Source organism: Microcaecilia unicolor, chromosome 2 (assembly GCF_901765095.1).
Source record: "Microcaecilia unicolor chromosome 2, aMicUni1.1, whole genome shotgun sequence".
In the NCBI taxonomy this organism is placed as follows: domain Eukaryota; kingdom Metazoa; phylum Chordata; class Amphibia; order Gymnophiona; family Siphonopidae; genus Microcaecilia; species Microcaecilia unicolor.
In genome coordinates this window covers 400,311,142-400,330,326 of record NC_044032.1, presented here as the reverse complement: position 1 = coordinate 400,330,326, position 19,185 = coordinate 400,311,142, and the positions used below count along the sequence as shown (strand labels likewise).

At 44.4% G+C, this 19,185-nt stretch overlaps 1 protein-coding gene across 1 annotated transcript in view; it reads right to left on the bottom strand.

Moving 5' to 3' along the window:
* Nucleotides 1-19,185, bottom strand: part of ADAMTS3 (ADAM metallopeptidase with thrombospondin type 1 motif 3) — a 346,529-nt gene that overhangs the window by 221,157 nt on the left and 106,187 nt on the right. The window contains exon 4 of the mRNA XM_030190629.1: nucleotides 3,047-3,206. Within this exon, the coding sequence (XP_030046489.1) occupies nucleotides 3,047-3,206 (160 nt within the window). The remainder of the gene's footprint in view (nucleotides 1-3,046; nucleotides 3,207-19,185) is intronic.

Sequence of the window (19,185 nt, the reverse complement as noted above, 5' to 3'; positions counted from 1 at the left end):
AAAACATGAAATGTTCCATACTGCAGCCCACAGGTTTAAAAAAAGGTCTTCTGTTTATCAAACTGAACTTCACTCTGGTTACCCAGGACAAACTGTGAGTCTTATTCAATAAAGATTTTTTTTTCCATAAGCACAGAATTGGGGAAAGTCCTATTTGAATAAGGGGCCTCCAAGCACTGAAGGTATACACAGAACGTTTTGTGCATTAATATGCTTTCTGTTCACAAACAGAGCATGCTCTCATTTCTTTCAAAGGTAATCAAGTCAGCTGAGTTCAAAGTGTTGGTTGTAAAATACATTTCATGCATGAATGAACCTAACAGCTCAACCAAAATGCTTCCTTTTTACTTGTCTTATTTTACTGCTTCTCTTAGCCGTATTACAACTCTACAATCCAGTTTTTAACTGAATACAGAATATAAATACACTTTCTAGTGACAGCCAAGGATACTTCTAGCTGTGTTTCTGGAGTCAGAATGCATATTTTCTGGACTAGCACTTCTGCATCCCTCCCTTCACCGGCTGTCTCATCTTCCAGAAGGGTGTTTGCCTCCAGATTCCACATAGGTCATCTAAATTTGGGTGCACAGGGTAGATGCACGCACAAATTAATTAGTTAATAAGCCATTGATGATCAATTATTGGTGTCAATTGTCACTAATGTAGACTTAAATGTGCATCTGTCTATGCGCTATTCTATAACACTGCGTTCCCAAAGTGTCTTCCGTGCAACCCAAAAGGGGGCATCGCCATGGGAGGGGCATGGGCAGGTCAGGGGCATTCCAAAAATGTAGGTGCAGGGCTATAGAAATCCTGGGTTGCATGCCCAGCTTCTGTGCCAGGATTTATACTAGATTTAAGCAAGTGTAAGTCCTCATGCCCAAAGTTGGGCATGGGAATCGGCGATAAGCTCCGTTCTATACAGGGCGCTTGGCACGGACTGTCCTTTATAAAAAATGAGTTTAGTGCAGATCCTTCCAGCCAGGGGTGTAGCCAGACTTCGGCGGGAGGGGGGGGGTCCAGTGCCCGAGGTGAGGGGGCACATTTTAGCCCCCCCCCCAGCGCCATCAACACCCCCCTGCCATTTTTTACCTCCCCACTGCCACCACCACCACCTCTGACCCCCCCCCCAGTGCCAACCCTTTCAACCCCCTATACCCGTCAGACTCACAGAAACAGAAGCCCGCCCTTGCAGATCAGCAACGCGGCCGCGCCAGCGAAGAGGACTTCGGCTGGCGGGGGTTGGGGTCCCCCACCAGCAAAGGTACCCGACAGCTGTGGGAGAGGGTTGGCGACCGGGGGGGGGGCAGGGCCAAATCTATGGGGGCCCATGCCCCTGTGGCCCCACGTAGCTATGACTCTGCTTCCAGCGCCCAACTTTGGGACCCATTTACTGAATCTGCCCATTGATGTCCAGTCCGCAGGGGAATCATCAAGTGTTAATACTTATTACCAAACTAGTATAGCAAAGCCCACTTTAATCTCTGCTAAATCCCAAATTCCATTTCCCCTTCCCAGTGAATCCATCATTGTGTTTTATTATCAATTATGCTACCTCCTCAGTGTGAGATGGTAGTCAATCGCACAAAGTATGCACTTTGCTCATTAGAATTTGCCACAGTGCTGAATGAGCAATCGCTGGCTTAGAGTTATAGGACAAAAGGGAAAAGGATAATTCTAACGCAACTTAGTGAAATGACCTCTAACTTCCTAAGAAGTGTCCTATGAGGGACATTGTCAACCAGTTCACAATTATCCACTGCTTTATTTACACCTCACAAAAAAAAATCTAATAAATTGGTAGACCACAATTTGCCTTTGCTGAAACAAAGCTAACTCTCATTTAGCCATGTCTATCTATGTGGTCAGTAATTTCAGTATAGCTTCAATCACTTTGTCCGGCACTGATGTCAGAATCACTTGTCTATCGTATCCCAGAGGACAATAAAGGAGCACCTCCAAAGAGGAGGACTGTGATGCACTACAAGCAGGTGTACACAGGAAAAGAGTAGTGTAACCAGCAAGGCTCTTCCGTAAGGATAACAGCAGGACGATTGATTGAGAAAATAAAGCTTTTATTCTTCAAGATACCCGACACAGCGCTGTGTTTCGGCAAAAAAGCCTACCTCGGGGGTCTGTCTGAAAAAAATCACGGAAGGATGTAGGCAATGGTAGTCACTTGGAAAGTTGTGCAGCATTCATATTTCACTACTGCCTTGAGCAGGATACCCAACATGATAGTCAGTTTGGACAGACAGTTCTGCAGAATTTGTTTGGGGTACAGAATTCAACTCCACCATCCTAGGAATGTTTTTATTCTGTTCCCGGCTGCACTTTCACACAGTTGCATATAGTTTTATGTTAATTACTATTTTGCCCTTGCCGCTGCGAGACTGACCTATGGTTGCTATGAAGGCATTCTCCAAGGACAGCAGGCCATTTATTCCCACATACCCTCTCACCTCCCATTAGAGTTGTTTCCATGCTATGTTATTGTACTGCTGGTCGTGTGCTCTTGCAGCAGGTGGGAAGGCACTCTAACATGCATGGTGGGAATGTTGCACGTACTCTTAGTTTTTTTCAAGCTTCACACTGGGCGACATGGATGATGTAACTCACACGTAAGAATCAATGGCTTTCTGTCCTCAGAGAATACCTACTACAGGTAAGTATCTTCGCTTTACCCATCAGAACAGCATAGAAATTTGTTCTTCCTATAAACTGAGTAAGTTATATGTGTAAAAATTATATTTCCATATTATAAAATATACATTTTTCTTATAATATACATTTTTCTTGAGCAGTGTGGCATATCCTACATCTGGATATCAAATAAAGCACGGTGAACAATATTTCAAGTCACTTTAACACAATGTATAAAAGCTAATGTTTATCACACAATAGAGGCCAAAATTTGATAAAATGTTAAAGGAAACAAGTATGATTGCTTCAGTTATAAATAATTATTACAAGAAATGATTAAGGCATGAAAACACAAGTGTATTTCCTTACTAGACCACCTTCTATGCAAAACTCAATTCTTTACCTCTACTACTGTAAAAGTCATCAGATTTGTTGGTCGATTGTTTTTTCACTGCGGACCTCTTGTAAATCACATGAATTCTTCCTTTGTCCTCCTCCATTTGCTTGCCCTTTTCCAAAGGCTCAATAAAGTATTCATCCTTATCTGTTCTTATCATTCCAGCCTAGGGAACAAACACAGTACAAAACATCAAAATTTAATTCACTTGACACTGCAGGCTATACTGATGAACTCATCAAGGATATGAAAGGAAAATAATTCAATATACAATGATGCATTATAGATGCCAGCCCTAAAAGCCTAACCACTTATAGGCTACCACTCATTATCCAAGTCAGTTTTTTTTCTGTATCATCTTGAGTGGATGAGCCTATTATGACCAGTATCAATTTAATTTGATATACCAGTATCAAAGCAGTTAACAATAAAATTCAGTAGTAAAATATAAACAAAGACAAGGGTCATAAACTATCTGAAAATCAGTACAGTTAAAAGTTTAAAAACTAAAACACATAAGGAAAGTCTGTGTATGTATATAATAAGTTTTTAGTGCTGATTTAAATCCAATGCCTAGAAACAGGCCCATCACACAGATTTGGAATATCTGAACGTAAAGGAACATGTAAACCACTGGGATGCAAAAGGTATGGGAATTCAGCATTATTTTTTTTTCAATCCAACCAGAGAGAATGCTTCTAGTTGCTACACATTTGCATCCAGCACATATAATTTATTTTATTTATTTATAGCAGTATTTATATCCTGCATTTTCCAAACATGTTTGGTTCGATGTGACTTACAATTTGGTTAGAGAGGTAGGGAATTACACTATAAAAGGGTGGATGGAGGAGAAGAGAAATAAGAGAATTACATTTTGAGTTCTTTTTTAGCGAGTTGGATAAGTGTGAAGAGGGTCGAGAGGGAGGTCTTAGTTGGGGAGAGACAGGTTAGATGGTTGACTTAGGGACAGGCTGGGTAGGGTCAGTTAGCGTGCTTGTTGTCTGTGGGTAGGAACTTTTTGAACAGGTTTTGAGATGTTTCCGAAAGTTGTTATGAGGTGTTGAGGACCTTAGTGACTTGGGAAGGGAATTCCATAGCTTGGAGCTTTGGTAGGGAAAGTTCGCTGAGTGAACGGACTTATAGATTAGCTTGTGACATAAGGGATAGTGAAGGGACAGGTAGTTCCTCACCTCCTTCAAGGTGCTCTTAAGAGGTAGGATGATCATGTCTGAGAGGTAAGCGGGCGCTTCACCGTGGACTATGAGCCAGACCATGGTTTAGTTTATATAATGAGTGTCTTCCTGAACAAGGTCTTTATTCACAATGGCACAACTGTGCCATTGTGAATAAAGACCTTGTTCAGGAAGACACTCATTGTGAGAGGACTTTTTGTTGGATCCACTGTTTGTTTTACCCTATTGGTTTTCCTGTGGAGAGCTCACCTTCTGTGGGTGTTTGCTTAGTTTATATAAAACAGTGCATCTATATATATATATATATATATATATATATATATATATATATATATATATATATATATATATATATATATATATATATATATATATAGTGATGGACCCTTCAGCCTCCAGACCATGGCGCTCCTGAGGCAACACTTCAACTCCCCCCCCCCTACTGGCAACAAGTTATGTCAGGGGCACGGCTCTGGTGCTAAAGACCTCTGTATTCAGGACCTAAGTTTCCCACAGACCTGACAGCCCACCTTTCTTTAAGCCAATTAACACTCTTTATTATTTCATACAACAGGACCAAATTAAAATAAAACAACTTTACTTCTGTAATATAAGAGCATTTATATTACAGTACCATAGCTTATATTGCCCTTTTCAACTACACCCATTCACAGGGGTTTTTCTGTTCCCCTTCCAAAATAACACCCAGTTGAGGGCTTCCCAGGTGGACAAGCTAACTAGACAAGCAACCTCACTGTTCACTCCTGTTCTTTTACTTCCACCCAATTCACTCTGCATATAATGCAAATACTTCACTTTAAATGGGGCAGGGCTCTTAACTTTCTAGCCCTCAGTCCTTTCTCTCCCAGTTCCTTTTTCCCACCTAGGAACTGGGTGGCCTTCTGCCATTTAATCAGGCTTCAGCCCCAAACATATTCCCTATTTCCAACTCAGAAGGTGGGCTGCCTGACTTGTCTGGGTAAGAGCTACCACCTTTCTCAGTCTTACCCTAACACACAGTAGCTAGTTGTACAGCTCCCTTCTCCCACTGTCTTACCAGGCTCTCAGGGAAAGCTGTGGGTCCACACTCCAGCCAGCAAACAAGGACTACTTTTTCCTTTCTCACACACCATATCAGCCTTCTGCTTCTCCCTAGATTCCACCTGTTGCAGGCTTCCCTGCCCTTCACAGTACTCTGGGAGAAATCCCTTTTCCTTTTCCTTTGGGCAGGCTGTGGGTTGAGGCTCCCTCTCTTCACTAGGCTCCTTTCCTGTGGCTTCTAGGGAATCCAACCCTTCTTTCACCGTGGACCCCTGTTCTTTGCATGGTTGCTACTTTTAACCAGAGAGTGCTTTCCAGCCACACTCTCTCTCTCTCTCTCTCTCTCTCTCTCTCTGGTTGCTGGGTAAACTACACACTCAGGCTACCTTGATTACCAGCCTAATTCCTCTCCCCAGCTCAGCTTGTGCATGGATTTCTCCTGCCTCCTTCTTACTCGGCAAGTGCTGGAGTTTCCTTCCTTTCCCTCTTTCTACAGCAGGTACAAGTGCTAACATTGTCAGCATTACAGTAGGGACGCGTATAGTGTTCCTGCCTCCAGGTTTTACTTTGTTCCTTGTCTTCTCTTTCAGCAGGTTTAAACTGAAACTTTTTGGCACTTTCCTGCATTTTCTCCCTATCCAGGGGATCTGACAGGCACCTATTCTATAAAGGAAAGTAGGCAGCTACAAGTGTAAGTACATGGCACAGATCACTTACACCAGCCAAACAGCTAGTGAGTGAATGCCTAAGTGCTGGTGATACACACAAAACTAATATCCTTCTATTAATTATGCGTGTAAAGGTGCACTCAACCCATACTTCACCCAGAGTCCACTCATTTGCACAACCACCTGTAAAATATGCACTATATAAGATCTGCATATATTTATAGAATAATGTATAGGTGCCTATCCAGCATGTACACACATATGTGCAAGCATACATGCACATATGCTAGAATTCTGAACATTTACATGTTTAACTAGCATGTTAATATAAGCTCCTACTTTACAGAATTACCCCTATGTGCACAGAACTTCTCAGCCTATAGTGAACTCAAAACTGGGATAGGTGTAAATAATTCCCTAGGCAAGCTACGTCTACCCTACATACTACATACTAGGAGAGAGGGAGGCAAAAATAATAAGTTAGAGAAGCGCCTGGTCTGTCATTCCACTGACTCTGCTCTCTTGCTATCAGATGGGATCAGACAGTAGGGTGTGAGGAAGGAATTAGAGTGGTGGGTGGCAGAAGAGGTGATAGAGGGTGCCAATAAGCAGTGGAAAGCTGCATTAACAGGTACATAAAAAAAATCAGAGCCCATTACATAGAGAGGCATATTTTCAAAGCACTTTGGGAGGCTAAGTTCCATAGGTTTCTATGGAACTTTGGGAGGCTAAGTCCTTTGAAAATATGCCTCAGAGTCTCCCCCACCCAGGGCCGGTCCAACCCGGTAAGCAGGGTAAGCACTGCAGGGGGGCGCCTGCCTTCAAGGGCGCCACTTTGCAAGCAAGCAAGCTCTGCTGAGGCTTTTGTTTTTCAGTATCTAATCTCTGCTGCTCATCTCAGTCTGGCTCCAAAGCGGGAGCTGTCAGCTCTCTATCCTGTCCCCTCCCCCCCTCCCAAGCAGAGAAATATCCTCCTTGTGTTTGTCAGAGGACCTCACTGCTCCAACTGAATGTGGCTCCGAAATAACTTGTGGGAGCTCAGCTAACCTCTGCCCCCTGCCCCCCCCTGGTGACAAGCGGCTTCAGGGCAAGAAGGAAAGCCTGAGGAGGCTCCAGCACAGACACTCACTATGCCTGGCTGAGCTCAGGAGTTAAGCAGCAGCATAGTATTCTCTGCAGCCACCCCTTCAACACATTGAGAGTGAAACCAGGAGCTGGAATCCAGCCCAGAGAGGGCTCAGAGACAGCACAGCAGAGCCTGGACCCTTGTTTTGTCAGAGACTGCTGTTTAGTGCGGCACCTGACCCACCCTTTTCCACCCCCCCCCCCCAACACAGCAACTCACAGGACAGGAGGGCTAGATGGCTGCTTTCAATTCCTAACCATCACCAATCTCCTATCTCTCATTCCCACTTCAGTAACTCCTGTTAGTTTGTCCAACTCAGATTGTAGAATATGTTAGTTTATGCTGATTAAGTCTGTCCTAGCTAGATCCTAAGCTGTGCTCGATGGTGTTAGTCTGACCAGTTGACTGTAAGCATTGCTAGTTGTTCTAATTAGATTACTAGAGGTGTTAGTCTTGTTAGTTGTGCTAATCTGTTTGTCCTATCTAGATTGTAAGTCTCTTCATGTGCAAATGTAAAGCGCTGCGTATGCCTAGTAGCGCTATAGACATGTTAAGTAGTGGTAGTAGTAGAGTGGGCCTGGGGGGAGGAATGGGGATGGATGAGAGGATGAATGGGAGTGAGGGAGCCTGGGTGGGAATGGGAATGGATGAGGGGATGAATGGGAGTGAGGGGGTGGGGGTGGGGAGGAATTATGCTGTATGAGAGGATGTAGAGGAGCATAGATGCTGGGGGGGGGGGGGAGAGAGAAAAAGAGGGTTGGGTATGAATGGAGAAGGCTGAGGAAGAGAGACTATAGGAAATGGGAAAGCTATTGTGCTGCATGCAGAGTCTAACGTCTTAGGATTTCAGGTTAATTTTTGAAGAATTTGAAGAGGGGCTATCTCTGTTCTACATGTGTGACTGCAAGGCCAAGTGTCTGAATAGGGATCTGTTTGTTAGATTCTGAAATTTTGATAACACATTGTTTTTCAGAGTTGGCAAGACTGTCTATTCTCCTAATTCCTGGTCTGTGTGCTAAGTTATTTTTCTTCTATACTGGTGTAATATTTTCAATGATGCCATGGCTGGTAAAATGGGTGTGTCTACTGTGGGGGCAGAGCCATAGTGATCCCGCCCCTGGATGGGTAGCGGCGCCGACTAATAGACTGCAGGAAGGCGCTAGAAACCCTAGAGCCGGCCCTGCCCCCACCCCACCCCCAAGAATGATCCTCTAAAAACATATAATTAGACAGCATACTCTTAAAATCAAACTGAGCAGATTCACCATCATCAAGCTGTCTGACTCAAAATGAATCCGGATAGGAGATAATGAATCAATACAGCAGCTCATGGTCTACTGAGCATCTCACAATAACACATTTGTGCAAGAACTCTTGGATCTGGTGACAGAGATAACCTTGGTTATTGATCATGGGAGACTTTAACCTACATATTGAAACTCCAGACATCACCACTGCTGTCTTCCTTGATATGATGGCATGGATTCTTGCTGCTATCAGGGATTCTGACCTGGATTGGGAACTGTTGGACACAGGATAGTGGGCCAGATGGACCATTGGTCTAACTAAGTACGGCTATTCTTATGGTCTTATGTTCAAACCTGCCATACTATTACTGGGGAAAAAAGAACATGTATAATTATTACAGATTCCTACACAGAAATTATATGCCAGTAAATCACTCATCTCTATCACACATGCAAAATATAAATAAATACAGAACTAGGGACAACAATTTAGAAATATGCAGACAAATACTAAATTGGAAACTCCATGAAACCGGACTGGATCTGGATGCAGTGCAACATTAGAGATACACATTTCCCAAAATTGCTGGTCCCAGTTTGGTTTTCTGCTTTCTTCTTTCTGTCTTCCCTTAACCCTCCAGTGTCTGATGTACATGTGCTATTTCTCTTCTCAGTGCTGGCTCAGGGGTTTGTAGTGCCCTGAGCACTATCCCCTCTAAGCTTAGTGGGAGTCCTCCACTTACAGTCCTGCCAGTTGGTGGTGCTGTTTCACTATCGCATTTTCAATAGTGAGGGACAAGCTAGCTCTGTAGGACTGCAAAGAACCTGACTGTGCCTAGTGATTGAAAATACAATATTGAAGCACCACCCCTACTGGCGGCAATGTAATTGGAGGACTCCTGCTCAGCTGAGAGGGAACAGTGGCCCTGAGCCACCTGTTGCTCTGGAACCCCCCTCATCTACATTGGAGGTCTCCCTGCCCTGCTTTCCCATCTACATCAGTGCCCTCTACCCTTTGGCATTGAAACTATCTGATCTTTTACAGAAATGAGAGTATGTCGCTTTGCTCTCACTGCTGTGCTCTCTTTCTGTGCTCGGCCACTAGCACCACTGAAGGTTGAAATGTGAGTAAAGAAAATACCTGTTCTCACGTCCCTGGGGTAGTGCTGGTGGCCGAGCACAGGAAGAGGGCACAGCTGTGAGAGCAAAACACGCTCCCGCCACTGTGAAGGCTGAGCCAGTGAGGCAGGGGCGCTGGCGCTGTCTGCTGTCTCCTCTTGTCTTCTTTGCTTCCTCCCCTACATGTTGCTGACATTGATTTCACTCCTCTTTCTCAGCTTTCAGCCTTCAGTCTTCCTCTTTTTTCAGTTCTCACCTTCCAGTCAATTTCCCAACTCCCTTACCTCTCCCCAGTTCTCCCATTTTCCCAACTCTTTCTCCAGCTTCTAGCTGTCTTCTGTCTTTCACACAATATTATGCCATTTCCACCTTCTGTTTTCACTCCTTCCCTAACCCTTACTAATGTTCTTCTGCCTCTCCTTTATCAACAGCACCTTTAATCTGTTACCTCCCATCAGTTTCCCATTACCGCTTTCAAACACCCCCACCTCTGTTTCTAATCTCTCTCAGTCTTGCACAGACCCCTCTCTTTCCACTGCCATTCACTCCTCCTCTCCTTTTCTGCTTCTTAATCCTCACCTAGGCCTTGGGCCCTACATACCACCTCCCTAACCTTTAACCTCTTCTCATACCTATTTCATATCTACAGCCCCTCCCCAAACCACCACTCATACCCTTCCAGACCCCCATTCAAACTTCCTATCCAAGTGCTGATCTCTAGTGTTACATCCCCAATCCTCACCCAGTCTGGGTATACGTTCTGTCGTCCACCCTACGGTCCTTGCTCTACCCCCTCAGTCTCTATTCAATCTCTGGTTCCTCACTTTTTCACCCAGTTCCTGAATCCTTCTTTCTCTCCAGTCCTACCCCAATCCTATTCAGTCACAAAGCTCTATCCACCCACTTTCCTATCCCAGTTCCTACTTTCCCACCTTAAATCCCTCCACTAGGCTAGGCTTCCTCCAACCCAGTAACCTCCCAGTCACTCCCCCCAGTGACTACTCACAGGGACTCACTCTGTTTAGTAATCCCAATTTAACAGGGGATTATACTCTTCCCTCAGTTAATTAATCCCTTGTCTTCAATAAATTTCCTTGGATTCTGTTCTCCTTTTGCTTCTGGAGCAACAACAACCCATACAACATTTCAACTTTGTTTAACACATGATCCCATTTGTCATAATCACATAACCCTTGTTATGTACAACCATTATTCTCATTGTCTCAATTATCATCTTCCCACATTCTCCATCACTTATCCTTTTGCAAGAAAAAATTCCTTTCTCTTTACATTAAAAATGCAGAGTCTCTCCCATGTGAGATAAACAGTACCACATTTTTTCCTTTTGCACCACAGAGAAGTCACAATCTCTGCCCCTTGGGGTAATCTGCCAGTGGGAAGGTTATACCACTCCTGTGTGCCACACTTACACACACAACCAGTCTCCCCTACAAGGAAAACTCCACTTTTCCTATTTTAAACAGGCTCTCTCCAGCAACCCTAGAGCTGGCAACCTGTTTAAACTGGAGGGGGGGGGGGGGTGCAGGGAGCAGACACGTGGCTGTCAGCTGGCTCCGCCGGTTCCCTGTGCCCTCTGATGTTACTTACTGTTCTGGGGCAGGGAACTGGAGGAGTCAGCCGACAGCCACGCTGCTGCTCCCAGCACCCCCAGGAATTAAGAGCAATGCACCGGGGAGGGGAGTTAGAGGTGATGCACCGGGGGGTGGAGAGGTGATGTGCTGGGGGGGTGCACTGCACCCAGGGGGGAGCGCAGCAGCGATCTGCCCTAGGTGGCAGCTGACCAAGGAACACTACTGCCAATTTAACAGGGGATTACGCTTATAAATAACTAAGATAGGAATTTTGAATCTCCATACAGAGCTTGCAGTCACATCGGCAGTTTGTATCCAGCAGGCATGCACAATAGGTACAGTACATTCGTAAAAGTTTATTTCACACATGCATGAAAACAGGTGTAAAACATATGCCTGGAAAAGGAAAGTTTTGAAAATGGAATCTTGCTGTGTACTTTCACTTCCTGACCTAACTCCATCCACTTTTTGTGTGGGTAAAAGTGCAAAGTCCGTGACATATGTATAAGTAATAGAGAAAGAGTAAGGGGGAACAGTTTGTAAATCTCTGTGAACTTCTTGCCTGCCTGCTGCAAAAGCAAGCTTCTACTGAATAATATTTCTAACAATTGCACAAGAGACATCTGGGAAAACAGTTCTTATGATAACTAAGCAAGTATAAAACTGGAGTGTATGAACCTAGAGAAACGACCAGTCAGTCTAAAGTAATAGCAGCTCTAGAACTGGCAGAGTTTGTCAGTCATAGGGCACATCTGGAACACTCTAATGGATGATTTCCTGAAAGGACTTCTATCTGCTCTAACTACAGGGTATTGCCCTGTAAACAGAGAGGTTTGTGACTGCAACAGAAGTAAGGAAGTTAAGCTTCATCCATTACTGGGAAGGGGGAAAAAGGCCAAGAAAGTAGTTCATTGTACTACTGTATATACTGTTTTAGTCAACTACCAAATATATTGCCTTGATTCACATGATGGAGCTGCCTCTATGAGAGGAACTGTAAATAAACTAACTATTTTCTATTTCTGTTTCTACAAGTAAAGACTTTGTTTAGGGATTCACATTTTCTGTGTTCTGTGATGACCCATCTACATAGTTGAACTGGTTGAAAGAGACTCTATTCACAAGACCAAATTTGGTCGCATCCAGTTAGGACATATTTTACTTGGCGTAAATCCCTACGCTTATATTAGGTGCAGAGGGCCTTATTCTATAAAGGTTATGCTCCAAAATTTACGCTCCTAAATGTATAAGCATAATTTATGCTCCTAAATTTACGCTGATAAATTTAGGAGTGTAATGTATGCTCCTAAATTTATGTAGGAACATAAGAGTATGCTCGTAATTTAGGAGCATAAATTTAGGAGCATAAAATATGCTTATAAATTTAGGAGTGTAAATTTTAGAAGCATAAATTTTGGAGCATAACCTTTATAGAATAAGGCCTAGAGTGAGTATATTCTATAATAATGTGCGTGGATTTTAGAAATGCCCATTCCATGCCCATAATCATGCCCTCTTTTCAACTATGTGACTTGGAATTTACACACACCATGTTACAGAACATGCTTAATGAGTTGTGCACATAAATTTAAAGCCCATAAAAGTCTTATCTTTATTTTGAAGAACATTTTCAACAGTATCCGAAGACTCTCTAAAACAACTGACACATCAAGAGGTGGGCTATTCTGGTCCAAATACTGCTGACCCTCTGCAGGTTTAGATGGAAGATAGATTTGAGAAAACGGAGGAATAGTTTCTCAGTCACACCAAACACATCTTCTAAGCATTTCCCTAGGAGTAACAGAAAAAATCCTAGGAAAATTTAGGAAATGTGAGTTATTGCCTCTGAGAGAATTCTCAAATGCTTCAGCTTTCCTTCTCAAACAGACTACATCCTTTAGTACACTGATTTGAATACTCAGAATATTATCCAAGCCTTCTTCTTGCTTATCTTGTTGGGCAGACTGGATGGACCGTGCAGGTCTTTTTCTGTCGTCATCCACTATGTTACTATCCAGCTTATTTTCGAAGAAGAAGGGCGCCATCTTCCGACACAAATCGGGAGATGGGCGTCCTTCTCTCAGGGTCGTCCAAATCAGCATAATCGAAAGCTGATTTTGGCCGTCCTCAACTGCTTTCCGTCGCAGGGATGGCCAAAGTTCAAGTGGGCGTGTCAGCAGTATACCAAAAGTGGGACGGGGGCATGGTTAAGAGATGGGCATCCTCGGCGAGCATTTGGCCAACTTTACTTGGTCCCTTTTTGTTCATGACCAAGCCTTGAAAAGGTGCCCCAACTGACCAGATGACCACCAGAGGGAATCGAGGATCACCTCCCCTTACTCCCCCAGTGGTCACCAACCCCCTCACATCCAAAAAAACTAATTAAAAAACATTTTTTCCAGCCTCTATGCCAGCCTCAAATGTCATACCCATAAGTACATAAGTATTGCCATACAGGTCCCTGGAGCAGTTTTTAGTGGATACTGCAGTGCAATTCAGGCAGGCGGACCCAGGCCCATCCCCCCTACCTGTTACACTTGTGGTAAATGGGAGCCCTCCAAAACCCACTGTACCCACATCTAGGTGCCCTCTGTTATCCTTTAAGGGCTCTGGTAGTGTTGTACAGTTATGGGTAGTGGGTTTTGGGGGGCTCAGCACCCAAGGTAAAGGAGCTATGCACCTGGGATCAATTTGTGAAGTCCACTGCAGTGCTCTCTAGGGTGCCCTGTTGGTGTCCTGGCATGTAAGAGGGGACCAGTGCACTATGAATGCTGGCTCCTCCCATGACCAAATGGCTTGGATTTGGACATTTTTGAGATAGCTGTCCTCGGGTTCCATTATTGGCGAAAACCGAAGTCGGCCATCTCTAAGGTCAACCTAAATGTTGAGATTTGGGCATCCCCAACCGTATTATCGAAACGAAAGATGGATGCCCATCTTGTTTCGATAATACGGGATGCCCCGCCCCTTCGCTGGGGCACCCTTAAAGATAGGCGCCCGGTTTGATTATGCCCCTCCACGTTACTATGTAAGTGCATGCAAATGGCAAAAGGATGTTTGTGGGTGGGACAAGAGAATGGCAAGTTGATACACATTTATACCCCATTTCAGAAGGGAAGTAAATGTCGATGTCCTAAAAGATCTACATTGGGAGTTGCACCTGCTACCAAGCATGTTTAGTATCTGGTAAACAAGGGCTATTGAGCAGAACTCTACTGAAGGGATTAGAGGAGCTTGCCCCTTAACCCCCCACTGGTTTTTGTCAGTACCAAACTGGCAAGAAAAACTGGTTTCTGTGACAGCGCTGGGAAAATATGTTTATTTTTCTAAAATAGCAGCTAGCAGATACGTACTTATGCTGCTATTCAACAGCATAAATATATACGTGCTGGCTTTCAACTTGTTTAAATTTTCTACTTTTTTAATTAAAATGGATATTTATGCCACCCGCACTTGGTGCATAAAGGTCAATTTCTCATGTATTTTAGAACAGCCCTCTCTATCAGCAGATTCTGTTCTAAAAATACTAGTGAAACTTGAGATATCCTAACCTCAATGTCTCAATTCTGACTTCCACATCCTTTCTAAAGTGAGGCTGCCCACCAGTAGCATGTGCTAACCTCAATGTACTGTAGCTCTGTTTTATGTCAGTTGTCTACTGTGGATTTAAGGGAAGCCCGAAAAAGGCCCTGATATCTAATTGGTGTTTAAAGCAACAGCATGTGGTAACAAATCAACAGTTTCATCCTGTTACTCACACAATGCTGTATTGTTATCAAAAGTGTGGAACCAGACAGATCTGTGAGGTCAAGTCAATTCAAGAATTGGCAAACTCATGGGGCAATGCTCAGAACCTAATGCCGGCACCAGTGACAATTAGCACTGGCGTTAAGCTGAGCAGAACGTTCAGAGGGCCGTACCATCACTGCCAAAATGTACACCAAAGATCTCTGCAATTTGTATTTTAGTGTATTTAAATGCATTCAAATGCCTATTTAATAAGATCAGTTGGTATTTCCACCAATGCTCAGAACATAGCGCAGAAACAGAACGCAGAAAAATAACCACCAACTCAGAGGTGGCGTTCAGGGGTTTGTTGAGTGGATTTCCTCAAGATCAGACTCATGTGACTGCCAGTTTTCTGGTTTTTTGAAGCAGAAGGGAAGCCTATGTAGCCTTTGTCGCTGACATAGTAAGATAGTAACATAGCAAATGACAGCAGATAAAGACCTGTACAGTCCATCCAGTCTGCCCACCAAGATAAACTCATTTTACATGGTATGTGATACTTTATATGTATACCCGAGTTTCATTTGTCCTTGCCATTCTCAGGGCACAGACCGCAGAAGTCTACCCAGCATTCTTCAGTCATAATCAGATCGTAGACTTAGAAGTCTTCCCAGCACTAGTTTTGCTTCCCAGTTATCGGCGTTGCCACCCAATCTCCGTTAAGATTCCATGGATCCATTCCTTCTAAACAGGATTCCTTTGTGTTTATCGCATGCATTTTTAAATTCCATTACTGTTTTCATTTCCACCACCTCCCGCGAGAGGACATTCCATGTATTCACCACCCTCTCTGTGAAAAAATACTTCCTGACATTACTCCTGAGTCTGCCCCCCTTCAACCTCAATTCATGTCCTCTAGTTCTACTGCCTTCCCGTCTCCGGAAAAGATTTGTTTGCAGATTAATACTTTTCAAATACTGTATCATGTCATCCCTGTTTCTCCTTTCCTCCAAGGTATACATGTTCAGATCGGCAAGTCTCTCCTCACACAGTTTGCAACGCAAATACCATACCATTTTTGTAGCTTTTCTTTGCACCACTTCCAGTCTTTTTTACATCTTTAGCAAGATACGGCCTCCAAAACTGAACACAATACTCCAAGTGGGGCCTCACCAATGACTTGTAGAGGGGCATCAACTCCTCCTTTCTTCTGCTGGTTATACCCCTCTCTATGCAGCCTAGCATTGTTCTGGACAGTGAAGAAACAAATGTGAGCAAGTCTGGGCAGGACCGAAAGTAAAAGCTCACATCTGTGCCTGTTTATCTGTGTTTAAATATGAGCTTTTCAAAAATTTTATTTTTGAAAACCTTATATTAAGAGTGCAGAAGGTTGGCAATAGAGAGTTGCACGGGGACAGAAATCTTACCCATCCCCGCCCGTCCCTGCTGGAATCTTACCCGTCCCCACCCATCCCCACTGGAATCTTACCCATCCCCACCCATCCCCGCAAAGATTTAAACCATCCCAACCCGTCCCCACCCGTCCCCGCAAGAATTTAACCCATCCCCACCCATCCCCGTAAGAATTTAACCCATCCCCACCCATTCCCGTAAGAATTTAATAGTACATAAAAGAAAGTTCCAGTCAGCTCCCTCAGTCTCTCTCTGGATTTGGGCCACAGCACTGTAGGCAAGGAAGGAACGGAAGTTGGAACTTGGAACATTCTGGTGCGCACATGTAAGATTTGTCTCTGATTCACTGGCAGTGTGTGCTGAGAGGTCGCCACATGCACGCGCCAGTAGGTCAGGTGACATCTGATTCTCGTGCCTGTGTCAGAGCTGAGGTCTGTGCACCAGCCTGGGAGCAAAGAGGATTAATAGTAACATAGTAAGTGACAGCAAATAGACCTGAACGGTCCATCCACTCTGCCCAATAGTCACACTCATGATCAATTCATCATTAAATCAACGAGTGTGATATTATATACTTGATTATGGTCTTTCTTTCGTGTTTCTGGAACAAAAACCACAGAAGTCTATCTGGCCCCATCCTTATGTTCCAACTGCTGGAGTTGCCATCGAAGCCCACTCCAGCCTATTCATCTTCTCATTTGGAGGACACAGACCATAAAAATCTGTCCAGAACTGTCCTCATGTTCCAGCCACTGAAGTTGCTGTCTAAGCCCTTTCCAGCCCATCCTACACCAGATTGCCATGTATGAGACACATACCATACAAGTCTGCCAGGTATCAGCTCTAGTTCATCACAGCCAGAGTCGCCATCTAAGTGTCACTTGACATATCCACACACATGCAGCCATTTAAGGTTAGCACGCCTTTTTGAATTCCGTCATCATTTGTGACTCTACCACCTCCTTAATGGAAGACTTTCCACATTTATGCTGTTAAAGCAAGGAAGAAGAGGAGGAGGAGGAGGAGACAGCACTCAAATAAATTGGTATTCGGTAGATGAGAGGCTGGTGCAGGTGCAGCTTACACTTCCACGGGAAGCCCACAGAACTGGTTCCATCCCCGCGGGAACCCCGCAGGAACTGCCTCCGTCCCCGCGGGAACCCCGCAGAACTGCTTCCATCCCCGCGGGAACCCCGCAGGAACTGCCTCCGCCCCGCGGGAACCCCGCAGAACTGCTTCCATCCCCGCGGGAACCCCGCAGGAACTGCCTCCGTCCCCGCGGGAATCCCGCGGGTTTCGCGGGATTCCCGCGGGGACGGAAGCCGTGCAGCTCTCCAGTTGGCAACAATGCATGCTTGCACTTCCTGTTTTGTCTGGGCATGTGCACAACAGTTGTGTTTACCACAAAACTACTGTGCTCCTCCACCAGGAATGTTCCTCCCCCCTTACCTTCTCAATGCTCATTGCTAACAGTGCTCATATAATTTGCATACTATTAGTGTTGAGCATTGGGAAGTTTTTCACGTTTTTCTTGTTCCCGCAGTATATCCCGGCACTGTTCCCTACAGCTCTGAAGTTCTGAGCATCGGCCCATCACTGCCAACTGAAGTGTCCCACCAGTCTCTTAGGGCACAGCCACAGTAATTAAGTACCATTAAAAGATGATTCATGCAGTGATAACAGCTAAGAGGTATTACCTAGCATGTTTTCCCACGTTGTGTCTTCCTCTTAAAAGAGGAGTAAAAAGCTAAATGCAATTCAGATTGAATAGGATTGATAGTTTACTAGATCCAGTCTTGAATCCGGACTTTGATCTGGGTTTTTTTTGTTTGTTTTTTTAGCTAATTCTGGCAGCACTGATAATGGTATATTTCATTTGCCCAAATTTCACAAGAGCAGATCTAGAGACTTGGGGGGAGGGGTCATGGGTAATTCTATAGCAGGAGCGGATCCAGAGACTTGCGGGGGGGGGGGGGGGGGATAATTCTATAAAAATCCACCTATATAGCTATATATTTTATAAATGAGCATAGATGCTCTATGTTCTTTTACATTATACTAGCAAAACCAGGTATAATACGTATGTATGCACTTAGGTCAGGAGTGGACTGTATGCGGCCTGAAAACAAATTTTATGCAGCCCACAAGTAGATCTCCCCTCTCCCTTCTGGTTCTGTAGTACCGAAGAAAAATACCTGTCCCAGCTCAGTACCAATGATTTAACTTCAGCAGCCAGGAGCCTTAGTGCCACATATGCAATATCTACGGAACACGTCAGAGGGGCAAGACAAGCAGGGCCTTCGTATATGTGGTGCCAAGGCTCCTGAGCACTGAAGTGAAATCACCACTACTGAGCTGGGCCAGGTACTTTTCTTCAGTTCCACGGAACCAGAATGGAGAGGGGAGGTCTGCTTATAGTGAGTGAGGGAAAGAGACAACGGGAGATGTTGAGATTGGGGGCAAAGAGGAAATACAGAGGGGAACAGGGGCACATGGACTGTGATGCAGGGAAGAGAGAGAGGGGAACTGGGGCACATGGACTGTGGGGCAGGGAAGGAAGAGGGGAACTGCGCCCCCTAGGGATAATGCTGACATTCATGTGGCCCTCCATGTAAAAAGACTGCCCACCCCTGAATTAGGTGCTAATATTCATGTCAGTCATACAGCTGTCGTGTTTTCACCTAAGTGCCATTAATACGTGTGTAACTTATAGTATTCTATAAGTTACATGTGTGAATGTTGGTCCCCACACATGCTTCACTCAGTCTGCCATGTCCATACCCACCAGTAAAATATATGTTACTGAAGTTATGCACATATTTACAAAATAGTGTGTTGGCACATATCCAACATATATGTATACATATGCACACATACATGCATAAGTGCTAGTATTCTGAACATTTACATCCATAACTGATACCTAAATGTTAACGCCTACTTCATGCAATTACTTATGGGAGGGAATTACTAAGCTGTAGTACAATATGGAATTGTGTAATAGTGGCCCCTCC